The following is a 21,074-nucleotide window of genomic DNA, read 5'->3' as shown; positions in this document are numbered from 1 at the left end:
GTCAGGTCAGTATGTGCTGTACAAAGGTCTCTCTACTGACATAGAACTGCTCTGAGAACCTGAGCCACCAACAAGACATGATCCAAGAATGATTTTTCTGACCTTTATCAGCAATTTTACTTGTAGTGGAGTGGGCTGCACTTCTGCTCACTTATGTGCTAGAAGGGCGATACCTTTAATAATAAAGAAGAGTAAAGCATGATATGGAAATGAACACAGGGCTTTACCAATGGGGACCCCCTACCCCTTTAAAAGCTACATAGACGTCTTTAAACCACATCTTTGCTTTAATAACATTTTACCTCTTGGTGCCTAGACGTAGAAGTTTATTACTAACCATACTCCCTTTTTTAATAAAAAAAAAAAAAAAAAAGCTCATGGTAAGGTTTACCATACCAGTAAATAGTATATACATGTCTGTCTACCACCATTACGGGGGGGGGGGGGGGGTTGTGTTTTGACTAATACAACAATTAGTGACAAGTCTAACTTCTACTACACTTAAAGGACATAATCCAAACACAAGTGTACTAGATATCTTGGTCTTCTGAGTAATCCTTAGAATATATATATATTTTAATATTTCTGGACCCCATTCTATGGATCTAAAGCTTCTTCTGACTAAGCAAACAATCAGTATTTCTATATTAAGACAATTTTAGCTTTAAAAGGAACAGGCAGCATACCTCCCAACATTTAGGAAACAGAAAGAGGGACAAAAAGATTTGGTGTGCGTAGCGCGGCAATTTTTGGCCATGCCCGTTTTTGTGGTCACACCCCCTAATTACCATGTTAATTTTACATAATTTGGTAGGTTATGAAAGTTGAACACATTTCTGTGGTTTTTATATGGTATTACAGTTTTGCAAATGAAGGTGACTTGCCCTTTAAGCTGTGAATCTTTGTTCTTATCTTATCAAACTGTTACAAAAGTATGTTAAGTATCTATTCAGGGCTGTCTGCCAAGACCCAATTAAATTAGAAACTTTGTATGTTTCTGGCTGTTCAGTGCAGTAGATCAAAGAGAAACTTGTGACTTATCAGTACAAATCCGTGACAGCGGGTTGAGCTGTCAAAAGTGGGACTGTCCCGCTTAAAACGGGACAGTTGGGAGGTATGCAGGCAGGACGGAGCAAATGGTGGCTGCTTAAACATTGCTTACTGAGGAAATAAAATTGGATACTGTATTCCGTGATATTAAACACTTTAATTGCAAAGTTGTAGGTCTGATATGTATCACTGAATAATTGATATTATGATTATCCCACATTATTGACATCTGACATTTTCTTTCAGACCAAATCCTCGTGTTTTGTAATACAGAACCATGATCCTGAGAATTATCATTCAAAAGTCTCCCACTGCTTCCGAAGGTGTTCCACTTTGCCTGATGCTGGTGTTACTGTTTGCTTGGTCTTATTAAGCAGATCTTCAAATGGATCTATAGGTTGGTCTGACTTTGTTGGGAGCAGGGCTGGTTCTAACAGTTTAGCAGGCCTAGGGGGGATTGGTGGATATTCTCTGGGCTTGCCGTCCTGGTGTTTAGAGCGGGACTGAACCATGGGTAAAGTTCTGTGCCCAGCAGGGATGCTGGTCATGAGTGGCATGTTGCTCTGTGTTTCAGAGAGGCTGTGACTCTGGCGTATTACAGGGTTAAGTGGCGTGCCTGATGAAATTTGACCAAAAAGATTACTTCCTTGCAATGCAGACGTGAGAGGTCTAGGACTGTGGTATATGCCAGGGGTAGGGAGGAATGAATGTGAACCAAGAGCAGTTGCAACTGGTGCTTTAAATACCCCCATAGGGGGTCCCATTACAGAGGCTGTTTTTTCTGCTGCCAGTGCTTGGGCAAATGGATTAAGAGGGGAGTGGAGAAATGCAGGTTGTGGGGCAAAACCCAGCTGATGGGAGAAGGCTGGGCTCACAAAATCACTTTGTAGTGATGTTAACAAGGGAGTGCTTGAGCAACAGGGAGTTTCAAAGCTGTGCGGTAATGTGCCCATTGGAGGCTGGCTGGCAGTTTGATACCGGCCAGCTTTTAAAGGATCCAAGAGGCTTAGAAGATCATCATCATTCATTCCAACCTCTGTAGATACCTTGACAGGCTTCAATATCTCTGATGTGCTCGACCCTGCAGTCTCCTTTTCTCCATTGTCTGCTGATAGTTCCCTAAGTGAACCTTCAGTAATCTGTCCATGGTAGTTGCTGCTGTCTCCAGTCTGTTGTTTGTTGGCGTCTGTCATAGCAGTCTGCAGTTTTATTCCTCTTGGTGCAGGGGGTGGTGGGACAATCCCTAATTCTGGAGTTTTGCGCCCATGTGGCCGAGGAATTGTGATGTTTCCCTGGGAGCTGGCTATTGTTACCTCTTTCTCTATATTTGTTAATGCACTGTCCTTGTGAGGCGTGACTGTGCTATTGCTGGGAAGGGTTAGGTGTCGTTCAGGTGAGATTTGAAGATACTTGTTAGGGATCGCCATGTCATCATGTCCCATGCTCCATAGCTTGTTATATGGATGGCCATGTTTCATTGCGGGTATAGTACGAGTCCTTTCTTGAGCTGTTAAATCCATTCTCTGTAAAAAATAACAGTAGAGTTAATCATGAATTTAGCATACAGATTTCAAAGACTATTCTATACTTAGGGATCATTGCTTAGGTCACGTTTTTGCAGCTGCATCACCATTTTTTCCCACATCTTATAGTCCTTGCACAATGCATCCTCTACTGCACACCCCAATGTGGCATCATAAGTGATAGATAGCAGCCCTAAAGTTCAAAATTACAATCCCTTATTGCAGGAGGTTCAGTCTTTTGACATCGCCTGTAGGGTTTCTGTTGTGCCTCTGAGTTGGCAAGCATACAGAAAGCGAAATTACCGATGACCAATCTCTTTTACAATTACTAGACGTCTCTAGCTTCATTTCCCGTACTAAGCCTCAGTTATAGTCGGGTAAAAGACAAACACAGATTTTTAAAACATCACATAAATATTGTCATCATTAACAAAAACTGTGTAGAATAAGTAGTCACACATGTAGAGTACATTTTACTCATGTTTGCTGTGCCCTCATGTAGATGTATACCTGGTAATCAAAAGTGAATTGGTTTTCATGGTCCTCTTTGGGAGTTCTGAGATCTTCTAAACTCTTGGCTTGGCTCAACAGTGGTGGTTCCGTTTGTAAATTACTGAATATATCTTCTAGAAGACTAACGTGTTTGACCTCTGTACTCTGTGGTTCTTTAACTGTTGCTTCACTGCTATCCTTCTCTGGGCTAATTGCTTCATCCCCGTCAGCATCAGATTCCTTCAAGGTTCGATACTGTTGAGGCCTTGGAAGGGAAAGGGCAAAAAACACCAATTGATTTCTATAGTAATGTCTCATGTTAATCATAAAAGAAAGTATCCAAGAAATGCTATTGCTGTTATGCAACTTACTGCACATGGCAGTCTACTTGTTTAGAGTGCAATATCGGTGCATTACTGAAATACTAGTAAAGTACAAAACTTTATACAACATGAAAAGATATAGTTGAAAGTTGAGACCATTCAAAAGGAGCAGAGAAGATAAAGTTTTCAGAAAAAGCAGAGACAGGGTCTTCCTCCTGCAGGAAGTCATCATCAGAAGAATCTTCAGAGAGAAAAACAGTATAGTGACGGGTAGGTTTTACAATGCTGGGGAGAAAAGGAAAGAGGAACGTTGTTAGAGGCATAAACTTTTTTGTTGTTAGAAGAATAAACTTTTTTGTTGCTAGAGGTATAAACTTTTATGTTGTTAGAGGTACAAACGTTTGCCAAGTTCAGTAATCAAAATGAGAACTTTATGTAACATCTGTAAAAACTTAAAGGTAGATACTGCATTTGGCGAGATTGCTAAAAAAGCTGCTCTTGCACTGATACACCCCCCCTTGAGTGGGCAATATCGGACCGATCCAAATCGTGGGACTTAGGGCCCAAAGATCGGGTCACAAGGCCAGGAATGCAGGCGGTGGGATCGGGAATCGCGATCCCCAAGCCAATGGGAATTTTAAGCTTGCCTGAACGTCATCTGGACAATTTTCAGCCAGATAACGATTGGGGAAGCCTGCCTGGCTTTTATCGGCTTGAGTATGGCAACCTTTAGTGAAAGTTGGAAGTTATGTGACCTGGTGGTCAGAAATGCTAAATGTTGGTTGATATGTAAGCTGCAAAGTAGATGCCTACTATGAAGTCTAAACACATTAGTAAGCAGGAACAGACCAATCATTTGCTTCAGAGCACTCTGGTGGCTTTGTAGACCTTTTCCAGTTTCCATATAATGCATAATCCTGGCTAGCTAATCATATCACCACTGGGAAGCTATCTTGAGATGCTACATAGGTCATGATATTACAGTAATTCAACTACTTAACCTGAGGGCAGTATGAAGAGGTTTGGAGAACCAGAATTTTTAGAATGTTGAGACTTTAATCAGACCTCATCCATAGCTATGAAGCTGGAGACATTTTAGACTTTTTTTTTAACTGAGGCTCAAAATGTCAAACACACATTAACAGAGACCAGGCCCACTGCCCATAATGCACTGCAGGCTCCTTTAGGCAGCTCAGGCACAAGGCCACTTTGTGTTAACAACTGCATGTGACACTGGTGACAGCTTGCCCCCTTTTAAATACCATGTCAGACACACATCTGAGCAGAGCCGCGGGAAGCGCAGAGCCTCAGTGCATTATTTCAAGCACATGGATTTCTTTTTAATGAGGATGATATGCATGGTGAGAACGCACGGACGAGCCTGCCTCACATCAACATGACCAATACCAGGAGAGTCTGACAAATGTAGATATTTCAAATTTAATTGACATTTAAATGAGCTTGTCATTATAATGGGGGGGGGGAGAAAAGCATGATCTTCCCTCTTGAATATAACAGTAAGAAGTAACTAAACAAACACTGCCTTGTGTGAGGGATAACTCACTGCGCTGCTTATTTGACTTAAGATGTTGCTGCTTCAGACACCATTTATTTTTACTGAAAATTTCAACATTTATGTAACGAGGTGCCTTTCAGATGTGTTTGCACCGCATGTTACCCACGTTGTACTACAACTTCCGTATCCTTTGACAGCTGAAGCCTAATTCAGATTCAACTAAGGGGTTGTGGACTGTGCTTTGTCTCATTTAGGTGGGTTGTGCAGTATGGGGTTTTCATACGACTGATTTTCAATTATACGGTGTAATCCAGTTCTAACCTGCAATCAGAAGCTTTAATAATGGGCTAATTGGCTGACACTGGAAAAACTGGGCCCAAGTGATTAGATTTTTGATATTTTCGACCACAGGAAATCTGTTATAGGTAACCACTCTGAGGAAATTTGCCCAGTTTAGGTATGAAATCTAGTATCCACAATGCCTGGGACCTGGCTTAAAATGGACTGTATGGGAGATCAGTGTACACACCCCCCCTCTCCCATGCTAGTCTCCTCGGCAGTACAGGTATAGGATTCCTTATCTGTAAACCTGTTATCTGGAATGCACCGAATTACAGAAAAGCCATTTCCCATAGACTCAATTTTATCCAAATAATCTACATTTTTAAAAAAGATTTCCTTTTCCTCTGTAATATAAAAAAAGCCCGTACCTTGTACTTGATCCAAACTAAGATATAATTCATTCTAATTGGAAGCAAAACCAGCCTATTGGATTATTTAATGTTTACATGATTTTCTTTACTTACCCCTCCGTGCAGATTCTGTCCAGTGGAGTTCACGGCAGCCATCTTCAGTTGCTTCGCTAATCTTCAGAATGAGACCAGTGAAGCGATGCATGCGCAGTTGGAGCAGTTTTCTGTTTCACGACAACTGCTCAGGCCCAAAACTCATGGAAATTCCAGAAGCACCAGTCTCATTCCGAAGATTATCGAGGCTAAAGATGGCGCCAATGAACTCGGCTGGACAGAATCTGCACAGAGGGGTAAGTAAAGAGTTAGGAGCATTTGCCCATTGTAGCAGCTAGGCTGGGGGTGGAGTCTATGTAGGGTAGGGGGGGTAGGGTTTTTTTATTAAGGGTTTGTTTCTCCTTTAAATTACGAAGATCCAAATTACAGAAAGTCCCAAGCGTTCTGGATAACAGTTACTGTGTTCCTGTATTCAGACCACAACCTTCCACTACTCAGTGAGGCAGGCAGAAAAGGTATGTGCCTGACGCCCCCCCTCCCCCCCATAGGTAAAATGCCTATTCTGCCTCCCCGTATCTCAGGCCCTGTGGGAGATGGCCTTGGCTTGTGTGCAAGCCGCGGGAGTTCCTTCATAAATGTGCACTTGTGGAAACACTAAACCTTATGTCTGTAAGCTTTTCATAAACTCTAATGCAGATAATTGCTGGCTACAACAAAAGTCCTTACATTATGCAGCATTTTGGATTGCAAGGTAAAAAAACTGCAGAACATTCAACAAGTATCTGCCTCGGCTTATTATACACAGACAACCCTGCAGCTTCCATAAAAACAACATTTTAATACTGCAGTGTATATTACAATGTACGTCATGATGCAAAATGTATATTAAATAAAAATATAATTGTACAAAATAGTCAGTGCCACCCATGTTATGTTAGGGGTTAAATTAAGGAATGTTGGCCGGGAACATAATACAGAACTGGCTAAAAGATAGACTACAAAGAGTGGTGGTAAATGGAACATTTTCTAATTGGACCAGTGTTGTTAGTGGAGTACCGCAGGGCTCTGTACTAGGTCCCTTGCTTTTTAACTTGTTTTTTAATGACCTGGAGGTGGGCATTGAAAGTACTATTTCTATTTTTGCAGATGATACTAAATTGTACAGAACTATAGGTTCCATGCAGAATGCTGCCACTTTGCAGAGTGATTTGTCTAAGTTGGAGAACTGGGCAGCAAACTGGAAAATGAGGTTCAATGTTGATGGTTAAGCACTTATGCAAGGTTATGCACTTTGGCAAAAATAATATAAATGCAAGTTATACACTAAATGGCAGTGTGTTGGGGTTTGGATCTAGGGGTTTTTGTAGATAAGTTGTCTAATTCTGGGCAGTGTCATTCTGTGGCTACTAAAGCAAATAAAGTTCTGGGATGGCATAAACTCAAGGGATGAAAACATAATTATGCTTCTTTATAGGTCCCTGGAGTATGTAGTGCAGTTTTGGGATCCAGTCCTTAAAAGGGATATAAATGAACTGGAGAGAGTGCAACTAAATTGGTTAGGGGGATGGAAGATTTACATTTTGAGGGTAGACTGTCAAAGTAGGGGTTGTTCTCTCTGGAAAAAAGATGCTTGCGAGGGGACATGATTACACTTTACAAGTACATTAGAGGACATTATAGACAAATAGCAGGGGACCTTTTTACTCATAAAGTGGATCACCGTACCAGAGGCCACTCCTTTAGACTAGAAGAAAAGAACTTTCATTTGAAGCAACGTAGGGGGTTCTTCACAGTCAGGACAGTGAGGTTGTGGAATGCACTGCCGGGTGATGTTGTGATGGCTGATTCAGTTAATGCCTTTAAGAATGGCCTGGATGATTTTTTTTTTTGGACAGACATAATATCAAAGGCTATTGTGATACTAAACTCTATAGTTAGTATAGATATGGGAATATTTATTTTATGTAAGTGTCTGGGGTCAGTGTGAGTGTTTGTATGTATGTGTGCTGAGTTTCTTTTGGAGGGGTTGAACTTGATGGACTTGGTCATTTTTCAACCCCATCTAACTGTGTAACTATGTAAAATAGTTTAATAATGTAATTCAACATTTTGAGTATTTAACTGTGACCAAAAGAGGGCAGCAGCGTTCTATGATATAATCCAACAAGTATGAGTAATATTTATCTGGTAAAGAAAAAGTACTACCTTCAGTGAAATAAGAATGTTGCATTTTAGTGCAAAAGTAACCAATTGCTTATGTTCTGATAATAAGGCAAAGATACAATGTTGTGTCACTGGGATGGGAGTTTAATGGTTAGAAGTTTAAAGGCTCACAATAACAGGGCTTTGCTATTCTAGTCCCAGGAAAATATTATGCGTTGAACAAGCTCTTTTTTCCTTCTTACTTTCTTTTGCCCAAAATCTTGGACTATGACGTGCCAAAAATTGAGAATGTACCCTATACAATGTAGGGGTATATCATGTCCTGCACAAAACAGGGTAAAATCACAAACATAGAGTAGAGTAATCTTTTACTTTCACTAGGATCACAATCCAATTAAATCAACAGTCCATTGAGAAGCCCTCTGTATATACTCCATTATCTTTACCCAGTTGCAGTCAGCTAGGTTGTGAGACAAGCATCAGTTCATTATACACAGGGCATTTCTGTAGACTGTTGATTTGTTTGGATTGTGCTTTCATGAACAGAATATAGTGCAAGAAAGTTTGCATTCCCTAATTACTACAATAGGCAAAAAGCATGTTTGGCACCAGACCAATTAATTAAACGATTGCTCCTTTAAACTGATATATTAAATGGTCACAGGTTATTTGGTGTAGGAACATACAACTATTTAGGGCATTTCAGGGCAGTATTTATATATAGGCCCCTGAAGGCCTGTGCCTAGGGCGGCACGGTTTTGGGGGAGGCCTTTTTTTTTTTTTTCAAATCCATCCCCAACCTCCGCCATGGATTTCCATAGGAAATCCGGTAATGGAGCTGAGGGGGTGAGGGGTAGGGGGCCGAGGAAAAATGCGTAAATGTTGTGATGTGCATATTGTGCGGGTTCGGGCGGTTTGAGCTCTTCTGCCTGCTCTCCCTACCCACGACCATACAGTGCCGGCTTCCAACTTCCGGTTTCAACCGGGTCAGCGCGGGTCTATAAAAGGAACCCGGAAGTTGGGCTCGGACGGGTGCAGGCGGAGGGAGGGCGGATATTGGGCGGGTGAGGGTTGGGTAAAACCCGATCCGCACATCACTAGAGGGCAGCCAGACAAGTGAGAAAGGATTGGGTAGGGAGAAGATAAATCAAGATCAAATAACCCAAGTTGAATCATTTCAACGTCCAGCTTTAAGTCTAACATGGTAGAATACATGGCACTTACTGGTCAGGGCTAGATCCGGCTGTTGTGCGACTCTCTACCACTGCATTACTTTTGGGACGTCGGGGCACATGAGGCCGGGGTGGGCGGACCTGTAACAATGATAGATTTTTTGTAAGGATAAAATCACAATGACATGAGCTTCATTAGAGCAGTGGAAAACACTGGGGACAGATGAGAAAAACCAACCAGCAGCAGCTATGCTAGCGAGAGAGTGAGAGTTAGAGTGTTGTGCTCCCTGCACCATATCACAGCCCCAACAGCGGTTTAGTGACACCATGCCTCAAGCATACAGCACATCTCTAATGCAGTTAAACTTTGTACACAGCACTTCAGTTACATGCCACTATTCCTAAATGTAGTAAAAGACCCTCACGGTGTCCTTTTATCTGGATGACTTCCTCACACCTTAGCCTACGCATGCTTAAATTCAATTCATAATCACATTTGACTTTTACCAAGATAGGTGATGAATTGCACCAGTACAGTTACCTATAAGAATCATCTTTGTTTTCAAACTAACCACTGATTGGATGCTACAGGTTTCTGTGCTTCACCTTTATTAAATGGGGCGTTCACTTTTAAAATTGACTTTTAGTATGTTGTAGAATGGCTGATTCGAAACAACTTTTCAAATGGTCTTCATTTTTTTTTAAATTATTTGCCTTCTTCTGATTCTTTCAGCTTTTAATGCTCTGAAATGGTTACAAATGTATTATTGTTGCTACTGTACTTTTTATTACTCATGTTTCTTTTCAGGCCTCTACTATTCACATTCCAGTGTCTCATTTAAGTCAAAGCATGGTTGCTAGGATCAATTCGACCCTAGCAACCAGACTGCTGCAATTCCAAACTGGAGAGCTGCTGAATAAAAAGCTAAATAACTCAAAAACCACAAATAAAAAATGAAAACCTATTGGAAATTGTCTCAGAATATCACTAAAAGTTAAATCAAAGGGTACAGTCCTAACAAAATCAAGTGATTTTGACATTATCATCTCCATTCTACTGCCTTTGTTGCTGAATAGCCCTTCATTATGGACATATTTTTATCACCATTTTCTCTTCATTGGCCTATGGCACGAGAAATAAAATATTCTTCCATTTTTTACGTGGCAAGCAAAATACCCCAAACCATTATGCACCCATAGCACTGATATATTCTTGCATGTGCTTTAGCTATTAGTAACAATAACATTTGCCATAGTGATATGTGACTTGCGATCTCAGCTGACGCAAGACTGTATTTATATATACACATACACCTGTTATGCAGAAAGCTCTGAATTATGGGAAAGCCATCTCCAATAGAATATATTTTAATGAAAAAATTAAAAATGTCCTTTTTCGCTGTAATAATTAAACAGTAGTGTGTACTTGCTACAAACTAAGATATTATTAATCCTTATTGAAGGTAAAACAAGCTTATTGGGTTTAATTATTGTTTAAATTTTTTTTAGCAGATATAAGGTACAGAGACCCAAATTACAGAAAGACCCATTATCAGGAAAACCCTAGATCCCATACCTTTATATACATATATATATATTTGGAGTGTCTGCATTCTCTCTCTTTTTGTTCGAAGTGCACAGTCACAAATATGTGCAGTTTTGCAGGCAGGACCAGAACACATGTAAAACATAGTCCCTATGTAAAATGTATAATGAAGCAATAGAATTCTTAAAGGAACAGTTCAGTATAAAAATAAAAACTGGGTAAATAGATAGATAGGCTATGCAAAATAAAAAAAATTCTAATATAGTTAGCCAAAAATGTAATGTATAAAGGCTTTAGTGACTGGATGTCTAACATAACAGAGCAGAACACTACTTCCTGCTTTTATGGAAACAGTAGTATTTCAGCAGTAACATAAAGTTTATTGGACAGAAAATATGCAATATGCATCATAACAAAATTAGACAGGTGCATAAATGTGGGCACCCCAACAGAGATATTACATCAATACTGAGTTGAGCCTCCTTTTTGCAAATTAAACAGCCTATAGATGCCTCCTATAGCCTTTGATGAGTGTCTGGATTCTGGATGGCAGTATTTTTGACCATTCGTCTCCATACAAAATCTCTCCAGTTCTGTTAAATTTGATGGATGCCGAGCATGGACAGCCTGCTTCAAATCATCCCATCGATTTTCGATCATATTCAAGTCAGGGGACTGTGACTGCCATTTCAGAATATTGTACTTCTCTCTCTGCATAAATGCCTTTGTAGATTTTGAAGTGAGTTTAGGGTCATTGTCTTGTTGGAATATCCAACCCCTGCGTAACTTCAACTTTGTGACTGCTGCTTGAACATTATCCTGAAGAATTTGTTGATATTGGGTTGAATTCATCCGACCCTCGACTTTAACAAGTGCCCCAGTCCCTGAACTAGTCACACAGCCCCACAGCATGATGGAACTTCCACCAAATTTGATAGTAGCTAACAGGAGTTTTTCTTGGAATGCAGTGTTTTTCTTCCGCCATGCAAAGTGATTTTTGTTATGTCCAAATAACTACATTTTTGTCTCATCAGTCCAAAGCACTTTGTTCCAAAATGACTGTGGCTTGTCTAAATGAGCTTTTACATACAACAAGTGACTCTGTTTGTGGCGTTAGTGCAGAAAGGGCATCTTTCTCATCACCCTGCCATACAGATGTTCTTTGTGCAAATCGTGCTGAATCGTAGAACAATGTACAGATACACCATCTGCAGCAAGATGTTCTTGTAGGTCTTTGGAGGTGATATTTGGGTTGTCTGTAACCAATCCTCCGCATATGCCGTTCCTGTATTTGTCTTGGCCTGCCAGACCTGAAATGTGCCTGTGGCCTTCCATTTCCTGATTACATTCCTTACAGTTGAAACGGACAGTTTAAACCTCTGAGATAGCTTGTTGTAGTCTTCCCCTAAACCATGATACTGAACAATCTTTGTTTTTAGATCTTTTGAGAGTTGTTTTGAGGATCCCATGCTGTCACTCTTCAGAGGAAAGTCAAACAGAAGCAGAACTTGCAATTGGTCACCTTAAATACCTTTTCTCATGATTGGACACACCTGCTTATGAATTTTAAGGCTTAACAAGCTAATCCAACCAATTTCGTGCTGCCAGTAATTAGTATTGAGCAGTTACATGCATGCAAATAGCAAAATTACAAGGGTACCCACATTTTTGCACATTTTCGCATTTGATTTAATTTCATACAACTGAATACTGCTTCACTAAAAAATCTTTGTTCAGAAAACACCCCAGTACTCAGATGTTCCTAGGAAATGAAAGAAATACCACTGTTATCTCTTTTGTTGAAAGTGAAGTCAATTATTATGCAGGCTAAGAGGGGTTCCCAAACTTTTTCATAAGACTGTATACTGTATTTCAATTGCAGCAAGTGTATAAGGTAAGAAGTCTTTCTAAACATCGCAGATGCAGAATCTATACCTCTCTTCATACTGAGTACTGATAACTGTTGGCCTGTAGTCATCAGAGTCATCAAAATCCTTGGCATAATGAGCTTACAAAACAATGTTACTGACTGTCCAATTGGCCATTACTGGTTGCCTGATACTGGTCAACTGTCATCTCAAGCTAAACAGGGCTACATTTTTACCACCATATACCATAAACACTGAACAGTAGAGGGGAGCTTGTTAACATCTAAAATATTTTATTTTGTTCTATTGAAATCATTGTACACTTTCCAGTGCAACTCCCTTATATCCTTTATAAAGCAGGAGACTTTTTGCACTGCTAATGTTACTTTCCATTGAATAGCGGCGTGATATGTTTACGTGTCTCTCAAGCTGCCGGTGTTTTTCATTATTCCTTCATTAAAGACATGGTCTATTTTTCTGAATGCAGAACGAGAATTAAATGGAAAATTGTCTAATCACACTTCTCTGGGCCGAGTCCAAGAAATGCTTGTTCAGTTGGTGGCACATAACTTTACGAAATGTGACTTAAATAACAATATGTAGGAGATGAGGGCGATGCAACAATAGAATATATTTGCAGATCACCGGGCAGGCACAGGTTAAGAGAGGGCATATTTGCTCGGCCCCGTGTCTGGGAGGTATAAGAATATATAGGTGTTCTTTAAAGTCAACTCCCAGCATCCCAAAGAAAGGTGAAGGTGTTATACAGGCTATGGTACTTTAATAAGAAGGATTAGGGCAAAAAGGCAACTCTGCACTCAATCCATCATCACTAAATTCAGAACATTTTGTGCATGAACCTGCTAGAAAATGCCCTCCAGTTGCTAGCGTGCAAATTCTTCTAGCAACCATGTGCTTATTTGAATAAGAGACTGGAATATGAACAGGAGACCTGTATAGAAAGATTTGTTTTTAGATGGGTCAGTGACCCCCATTTGAAAGCTGGAAAGAGTCATGAAAAAACTATAAAAAAGTATATATAAAGCTATATATAAAAAGTGTATAAAAATGTCCAATTGAAAAGTTACTTAAAATTAGCCATTTTATAACATACTAAACAATGGGTGTACCACCCCTTTAAGTTTCCCTCAATCAACATGAAAAGCTCTGCAACAAATTAAAATTAATTAAATTATTAACATTTTTCTTCCAAACCAAAGGACTGCAGAGAGAAGCAAGGGAGACAAACCCAGTGTTCTTTCACATTTCTCAACAGAAGAGTAAATAGGTGGTGTCAAGTAAGGGAAAAGTAAAGTTTGTGGCAAGTCTGAGTGTAACGAGATGGAAAAAGAACAAACGAGCTAATTAGAGACTTGAGCTGTCACTGAATGGCTGGATGGCTAAATGTCAGCAAATGAGGCTTGCAATCAGGGACAGACGAAGGAGAGTCGAGATGCTTTCTTATTGGAGGGAGAATAAGAGTTGAACAGGAGAAAGACAGCAAGAGAGAACAATGCACAACAATGGTAAACATTCGAAAGTCAAAATAAGCTGCATTCGGGTTAAGAATCAAATATAACAGCACAAAATTTGGGTCTGAGAACAAACATTGGGATAAAGAAGATGCTGACAGATGGATAAGAAGTTAGAAAACCACTATAACGACAACTGAGAAAATGTAAAAACAATAAAAATGTAACACAGAACTTAATGAGAATAAAGCAAAGAAAGAGGCAGGAAATACTCGAGAAAGAAAAGATACCGGAGCAAGAAAGAAGGATAAGGTAAATAAAAGAGAAAATGGTTAAAGAAAGACACACAGGAATGAGCAGTACAGCTGGTTTGCTTTTGGCGCCTGTTACTTTCCCATTCGAGATGCTGAAAAGGCACAGACGTTGTGAAGTGCTGCGTGTAAAGCTCCTATGAGACCGTATAACACTCTGCTAGACCTAAACTTTCTCCAGACGGACTGCACAGCATGCGCTGCTTACATAGTACTCATATACCAGCACTGGATCTGCAGCCGGCACGGACAAATCATGCCAAGCACATCTGCAAATATGTGGCACCCAAACACACACAACAGAAATACATTTACCAGCCTCTAAATATAGATGTGAAATGATCATGTACATTACTGATATGATGATTGAGCTGTCGATCTTACGCCCAAATCTCTGCATATTACAGTCAGCGTCCTTGATAAAAATCCAACAGATTATGATAGGGTACATTAATTAATTACTGCCTTCTGCGCAGAAATGAAACAAATTTCAGGCTGAAAAATTTGCCACTGGCACAACCCAAGGTTTACCCATAATATATTATACGGTAGTGTTTGTCTTATGTTCTTCAAATACAAGCAATGTAAGAAAGGTTAATCTGTTATCAATATGTAATGGTACGTTCTTGCACATGCCGATTGCCTGCCTACCTCTGATCACTTACGTATTTATATAAGCCTAGTATATCTTTTTGATCCCACAAATGGTTAAGGGCTATGGGGCCTCTCCAGTCGCCAGTAAAGAACCTGAAAGTACCTTCCCATCTGTAAACCTGAGACAGAAATACATGTTTTTCTCCTGATCTACTGGCTAACAGGTTACTTTTTTTTTTTTAAACTTAAACATTCTAAAAACATATAGGCAGGTTGTCTTGTTCTGAAATTGACCCTGCTGCATGAGTTACATGGAAGGTGCCACTGGAGCAAAGATTGACTAGTGATGAAAGCTCTCCGTATAGCACCGTCTAACATGGTAGGCTAACAATAAATTACTTGGGTGGATGAAATAAAATCTGTAGCCACAGTAGGTGGATCTTGTATTTGGCAATAAAAGACGACAACGACAACGCAAGTCTCAGTCGTGGTTACACACTGAAAACCTCCAATGTCAATAACAAGAGAGAATTGGCCGGTTGCCTCTGCTTCGGAGGTAGCTTCTACCAGCAGCTGTTGAGAACAATTATTTGTTTTTTTTGCATAGTTAACCAAAAACCACAATAAATGAAAAAAAAAGAAAAAGAAAAGCAAAACATGATGCATTTTTTGTTTGTGACAAGGTGGCATGCAGTCGCTTTTATAACAAACACATGCAGCAAAGATGTGAGAACAAAACATGCACTTATTAATAATACAGTGGATTTAATTTTTCCCCCCAGTTCACAAATCAATAAAAATAAGAAAATACGAGTTTTTCTTGTTTGGGTGCATATTTATATCAATGACATTTTCCCTTCAAGACTGGCTTAAGATAATGAGAGTAAATGTATATTATATTTGCTATGTTCTGTGTACCTAGGTGCCACAACTAAAGTGAACAGGACCCAAAGCCTTTACTGTTACTGACACTTGAGTCAAGCCATTGCACTACTTTGAATTTAATGGAACAGTATGTGGATTATTGGTCTTTATAAAGTCATCATCTAACCAGGAACTTATGAAAAAGTGTCTCGTAATATAAAGTGAAAATGCCTGACCCATATCCTGGTTGGTTGACAGCGTCGGTCTGGGCCAGCAGGACATCGGGAAACAACCCTATGGGCCCCAACCCTTGTGGGTCCCTCCGGCTGAGACCCACTTTAAACAGCCGGTGCTCCTGACCTCACATGAAGAATTGCGTTTAAAGCAAGTACACGCTGGGGGGATTTGCGGCTGGGGAGGGGGGCCCTTGGGGGATGTGGGGGGCCTGATGTGTCGCAGCCCATGAGTCCAGTACCCCCGTGTGACCCTTTTGGTTGATCAAGTGTAACATTCAAGTTCAGGAACTAGAAAAATTTCCAGTTTGGTCATCTACTGCTAATGATTTACAGTTCCCAGCATCATCTACACACAGTATTCTGGAATTCTACTCCAAAGGGTTTGAAATCCTAGCATCCTAGGGGACTAGAAAGCAACAACTACATATCCAATCAAAAAAGACAGAAATCAGCAGCAAGCTGGGAGAACCCTGTTTCAACTGGGTGCTGTAAGAGGATAGGAATTGTGGAGGAAGGTTTCTGCAAGATGAAAGAGATAAACCTAAGCAGGTTTTATTAGAGTTACAAAGAGCGAGTCAGGCAGAGTTACTGGAGGGAGAAGAACAGACTCGCGGCTACTCACGGGTGTAGTGGACCGCTGGATCCTGGGAGGAGGTGGTCGTGGTGGAGGAATCTTTTCTTGCTGTATTAAAGTGGAAACTCAAATATCAGTTATAGACAAAAATAATAGCTAATAATTTTAAAACTTTCATATACCTGCCTAAACTGAGATACAGCAACTAATATTGGTAATATGGATCACCGTGCCTAAAAATCATAAACCATGTTCTGCCTATACCGGAGACGTAATGCTCACGATCAGCAACCTATTAGGCCTATTTATGCGTGATTTATATTTGACAAATATGGTATCATGGAATGGACAGCTTTAACATTGATGGATCTCTCTCCCTGGGGATCTCCTCATGACCGATTACCCCATTGGTCATCTCATTTTTTTTAAATAATCTTATTTTTTAAAATAATGCTATAAAAAGTATTTCGATAATACTGTATAATACTGTATGCTGCAGGTAAAGTTGCCTTAGTGCCATAGCATCTTGAATGGCTGCTCACCACCTTAAGCATTACATATTGAAGACTGAACTACTTATATTCCTGCCACAATCTGTCCCTTTCCCTCTGTGAAATATTACAGTTGAAAATGTCACCCTACATCCATTCCCCCAAAGCAGGTGTCTGGGTGGCACCTTAGACACACCTCTCTCATTCTCAGCCCACATTGCATCCCTCACCAGAACATTCTGCTTCTTTTTAAGAAACATTACGAAAATACACCCCTTCCTCTGCCCCCACTACTAAAACACTGGTCCAGGCCCTAATCTCCAGTGTAGACTATTGTAACATGTTACAAGCTGGTCTCACTGAATCACATCTCCATCCACTGCTGCATGTTCACACCTTCATCCAAATCACTGCCCATCACCTCACTAAAAAAGCTCCCAATCAGGTGGTACAATAAATTCAAAATTCTTATCCTGTCATTCAGAGCCCTTCATTCTTCTGCTCCTCTCTATATGTCACCTTCCAGGTCTTGCGCTCATCTTAGGACAACTTAGGAGTTGCGTATAAAACCTTTTCCCCTGAATGCACCCAGTCTCTGGAATGCTCTATCATCTTGTATCAGGAAAAGCTCCCACCCTACAACTTTTCTAGATGATGCTAGCCTTCCACTGCAGAAACACACCTTATCCTATGAACCTATACACCATCCCTCTTTTGTTTCCTTTTCCTAATAGAGTGTAAACTCCTTGGGACAGGGACCTTATCCCAACTGTGGTTTGAATGTTCTACGTTCTTAAGCATAGATTTATCTATTGTTACTGTATAACTTAATGTAACTATACTCCTGTTTGTGTTTACTCCTTGTAAAGCACCGCATATAATTGTGGTGCTCTATATATCAATAGATAAATGTGTTGTTTATTTTGCACATTGCCAACTAAATGATCTGTAACTTATCAATGACACTGCAACTTTGCATTATTAAGTCCAAAAAACATCTGGAATATCTGTTTGTACTTTCCAATTCCACTTGTTTGATCCACATATATATAAAAACAATGTTGCAGAAAATCTGTCTTTGTAAAATGATATACAGACTATGGTCTTATCTAGCATTAGTATTGACATTTGTACTTGTGCTTTAAAATTAAAGTGGCGGAGGCAGAAAATAAAACCACAGTGTATGACATTAGAACATAAAGCTTAATTATCTGGCAGGACTCCATGTTGCCATAGCCAGAGTCTTTCCTTTACAAGAGCCCCCACAGACTTTAAAAGATCACCTGTTTACAAGGCCCATATATCATTTTAAAACTGATTACTTTTTTTTCTCTGTAATAATAAAAATGACCTTGTACTTGATGGTAACCGAAGCTTCAGGAATTCATATTGGTGTCAAAATAATCCTTTTGGGTTTATTTCATGTTTAAATGTTTTACTGCAGACATAAGGTGAGGAGACCCAAATTACACAAAGAAAACCCTAGGTCCTGAGCATTTCTTTTAATAGATTCCATTCCTGTATTGATACTGTACATAAATCAGGCCCTCTATACGCTTGGTCCCTCCAGCACACGCAGGGTCTTATTTCTACACCCTGGGGGCAAGTACACAAATATGTCCAGAAACAGTAGTGCTCAGATGCTGATGCTGAGCTAGATTAGCAATGCTTTTTAAGACAGTCACAATATATTATCTATGAATGTTTTTTAAGTGAATGGAACCCCCAATACAATTAATGAAATCCATTCAGCTCTTTCTCTAGCAATTAATTTGTTAATCTCTCTCTTTGTAACATTATCCAAACATGGAGGTGGGAGCTCTGGGAAGGAGCCAGCATAGAAATCTGTGCCTGGCATGGGCTTATTTGGAACGATTTTCTCATCCTACTGCTAGTAAAGAGACAAAAACATGATCATATGGTTCCCATCACAGGTTCTGAAATGTGCGGAGACGAGAGTGGGACATTCTTCCTGCTCTACACGGGAAGCTTACAGATGTGTCAGACAGTAACATACACAGCGGACCTGTGCTAGCTTGATGCATTTAAAACACACACTGGTAAAACGTGCTTTAATGCCTAAGCTCAATCAATCTGTTTTGGGGTTTACAAAAAAATAGGCATTATTCAATTACACATAGGGGCAGATTTATTAAAGAATGGCCAATTATAAGCAACTTTTCGATTGGTCTTCATTATATAGTTGTTATCTTTTAGTTTTTTTTTTTATTCAAGCCCGGATTTGTGGCGAGGCCACAAAGGGCTGGGCCTAGGGCGGCAAAATTTCAGGGACGGCATGCCGCCCAGCCGCAGTTGATGGAGCACTGGGGAGCTGCAGTGGAAATGTGGGTGTCCGCGAAAGTAGATCAGTACTAGGACAGTACTGGTGGCCTAGGTGTTCCAAAGAAGCAAAGGCAGGTCGGTTTAGATCTCCAGTATGTAATTTCAGCCATCTAGTTGCTAGGGTCCAAATTACCCTAGCAACTATGCATTGATTTGAATAAGAGACTGTAATATGAATGGGAGAGGCCTGAATAGAAATATGAGTAATACAAAGTAGCAATAACAATACATTTGTAGCCTTACAGTCAGTGACCCCCATTTAAAAGCTAGAAACAATCATGAGAAAAAGGCAAATAATTAAAATTATTTATAAATTTGAATTTTAAATCGAATTTGAATGTGAGATTTATCACACCTTGACCGTGGAAACATTTCTAATTTGAATATTTACCCCCTGCCACGTTCATTTACAAGTCAATGCCAGAGGTCCGTTGACCCATTTGAAGATGTTAATTGCCTTCCTGACTTGATTCGAATTGGATTTGAATTTTTGGGTCATTCGTATTTGATTGAATATTAGACATTCAAGTTTTTTCATGAATAACCTCCCGTTTGGTGAGTACATTTGAATTTATTAGAGTTGAAAAAAAATTCACATAACTTCAAAATTCGACCTTTGATAAATCTGCCCCATAAAGTATATACATGTAAATATACATAATAATGTAAAGGTGTTTTCTGGGGTTGATTGAGGCTCCCCAGACATCCCCTGATTTGAAAGAAACCAGACAATCATAGATATGGGAAGGCAGCACATACAATAACCATTAGGAATACATGGAGGAATGTCGTTGTCAGACAGTCGATAGACCGTTTCATATCCCTAATCTCTTCGGATCTGTCGTATGGTCTTTAGTTACCAGAAAGAACTGGTCAGGAGTTTGAGTGCTATTATATAAACTTGCAGCTTTAAAAGCTCCATGTTCTGTTAATTTATTACACGGCAACGTCATCTAATGCAGCGATAAGGATGAACCGACTGTACAGATCAAAACAGCTGCAAAAGGAGGAGCTGCTTATGATGAAAGCAACGCTATTTAGAGATCAGGCTGGCGGACGATAGAAATAAGATGAAAATAAACATGTTTTATCGCAGGTCTGGATGTTGACCACTTGGCACTCAAAGGCTTATTTTAATTGCAGATATCTGTGTAGCTGAGATTTACCTATCCCGCATATGTCCTTCAGCAACTCCAAGGACACAAGATAGCCCTGAGAAGTAATGTTTCAAACACGGATAATCCTTGCCTTAAGCCAATTTTTCCAATAGAAAGTTTTACTCTCTCGCTCTCCAGGCTGCACATAAGCTTGTCGGCCGTATAAGCTTGATTCCCTTTGGGAAGGGAAAGCTCTAGTATGTTATAAAAAGAGGAAAAACGAAACCTGGTAAGTTTGGGGTTTCTGCAGATAGGACGCCATTTAACTCTTTCAGCGCTGCAGTTTCAGTATGATAATGCATCCAATGTGTTCTTATAAGATAAAACTTAAAAAGATGATTCCATGTGTTTCCCTACTTTTCAGCATCAGCGTGAATCCCTCCAGTGTCGGAATGGCCCACCAGGATACCAGGAAAACTCCCGGTGGGCCAAGGTGTCTGTGGGCCCTCCTGCTTCTAACCTTTTGGCCTATTTCATGGTCATTCTCTATTTCTTTATTGGAATAAAGAGGCTTAATAATCAAAGAATAGAGAATAGTATGTAGAGAAAAGAGACTAGAGAGTGGGTGAGTGAGGAGAGGAGGTATAATAGTTGGGCCATCAACCTAAGATTTTCTGGTGGGCCCCTGTTATC

General features: G+C 40.0%; 1 protein-coding gene across 4 annotated transcripts in view; it reads right to left on the bottom strand.

Moving 5' to 3' along the window:
- Window positions 1–1,187: 1,187 nt before the first annotated feature.
- The window catches only part of dennd1a.S (DENN domain containing 1A S homeolog), a 486,461-nt gene continuing 466,574 nt past the window's right edge, over window positions 1,188–21,074 (bottom strand). Inside the window, exons 20-24 of one of the 4 annotated variants that reach the window (XM_018232034.2) lie at window positions 16,499–16,558; window positions 9,038–9,126; window positions 3,545–3,673; window positions 3,084–3,330; window positions 1,188–2,573 (exon numbers count right to left, since the gene is read on the bottom strand). In XM_018232034.2, coding sequence (XP_018087523.1) covers window positions 1,344–2,573; window positions 3,084–3,330; window positions 3,545–3,673; window positions 9,038–9,126; window positions 16,499–16,558 — 1,755 coding nt within the window. In that variant the 3' untranslated portion in view covers window positions 1,188–1,343. The remainder of the gene's footprint in view (window positions 2,574–3,083; window positions 3,331–3,544; window positions 3,674–9,037; window positions 9,127–16,498; window positions 16,559–21,074) is intronic. The other 3 variants (XM_018232036.2, XM_018232035.2, NM_001094002.1) reach the window with 3 other exon arrangements.

This window comes from Xenopus laevis, chromosome 8S (assembly GCF_017654675.1).
Source record: "Xenopus laevis strain J_2021 chromosome 8S, Xenopus_laevis_v10.1, whole genome shotgun sequence".
NCBI classification, from domain to species: Eukaryota; Metazoa; Chordata; class Amphibia; order Anura; family Pipidae; genus Xenopus; species Xenopus laevis.
This window is presented reverse-complemented; position numbering and strand designations above follow the sequence as displayed.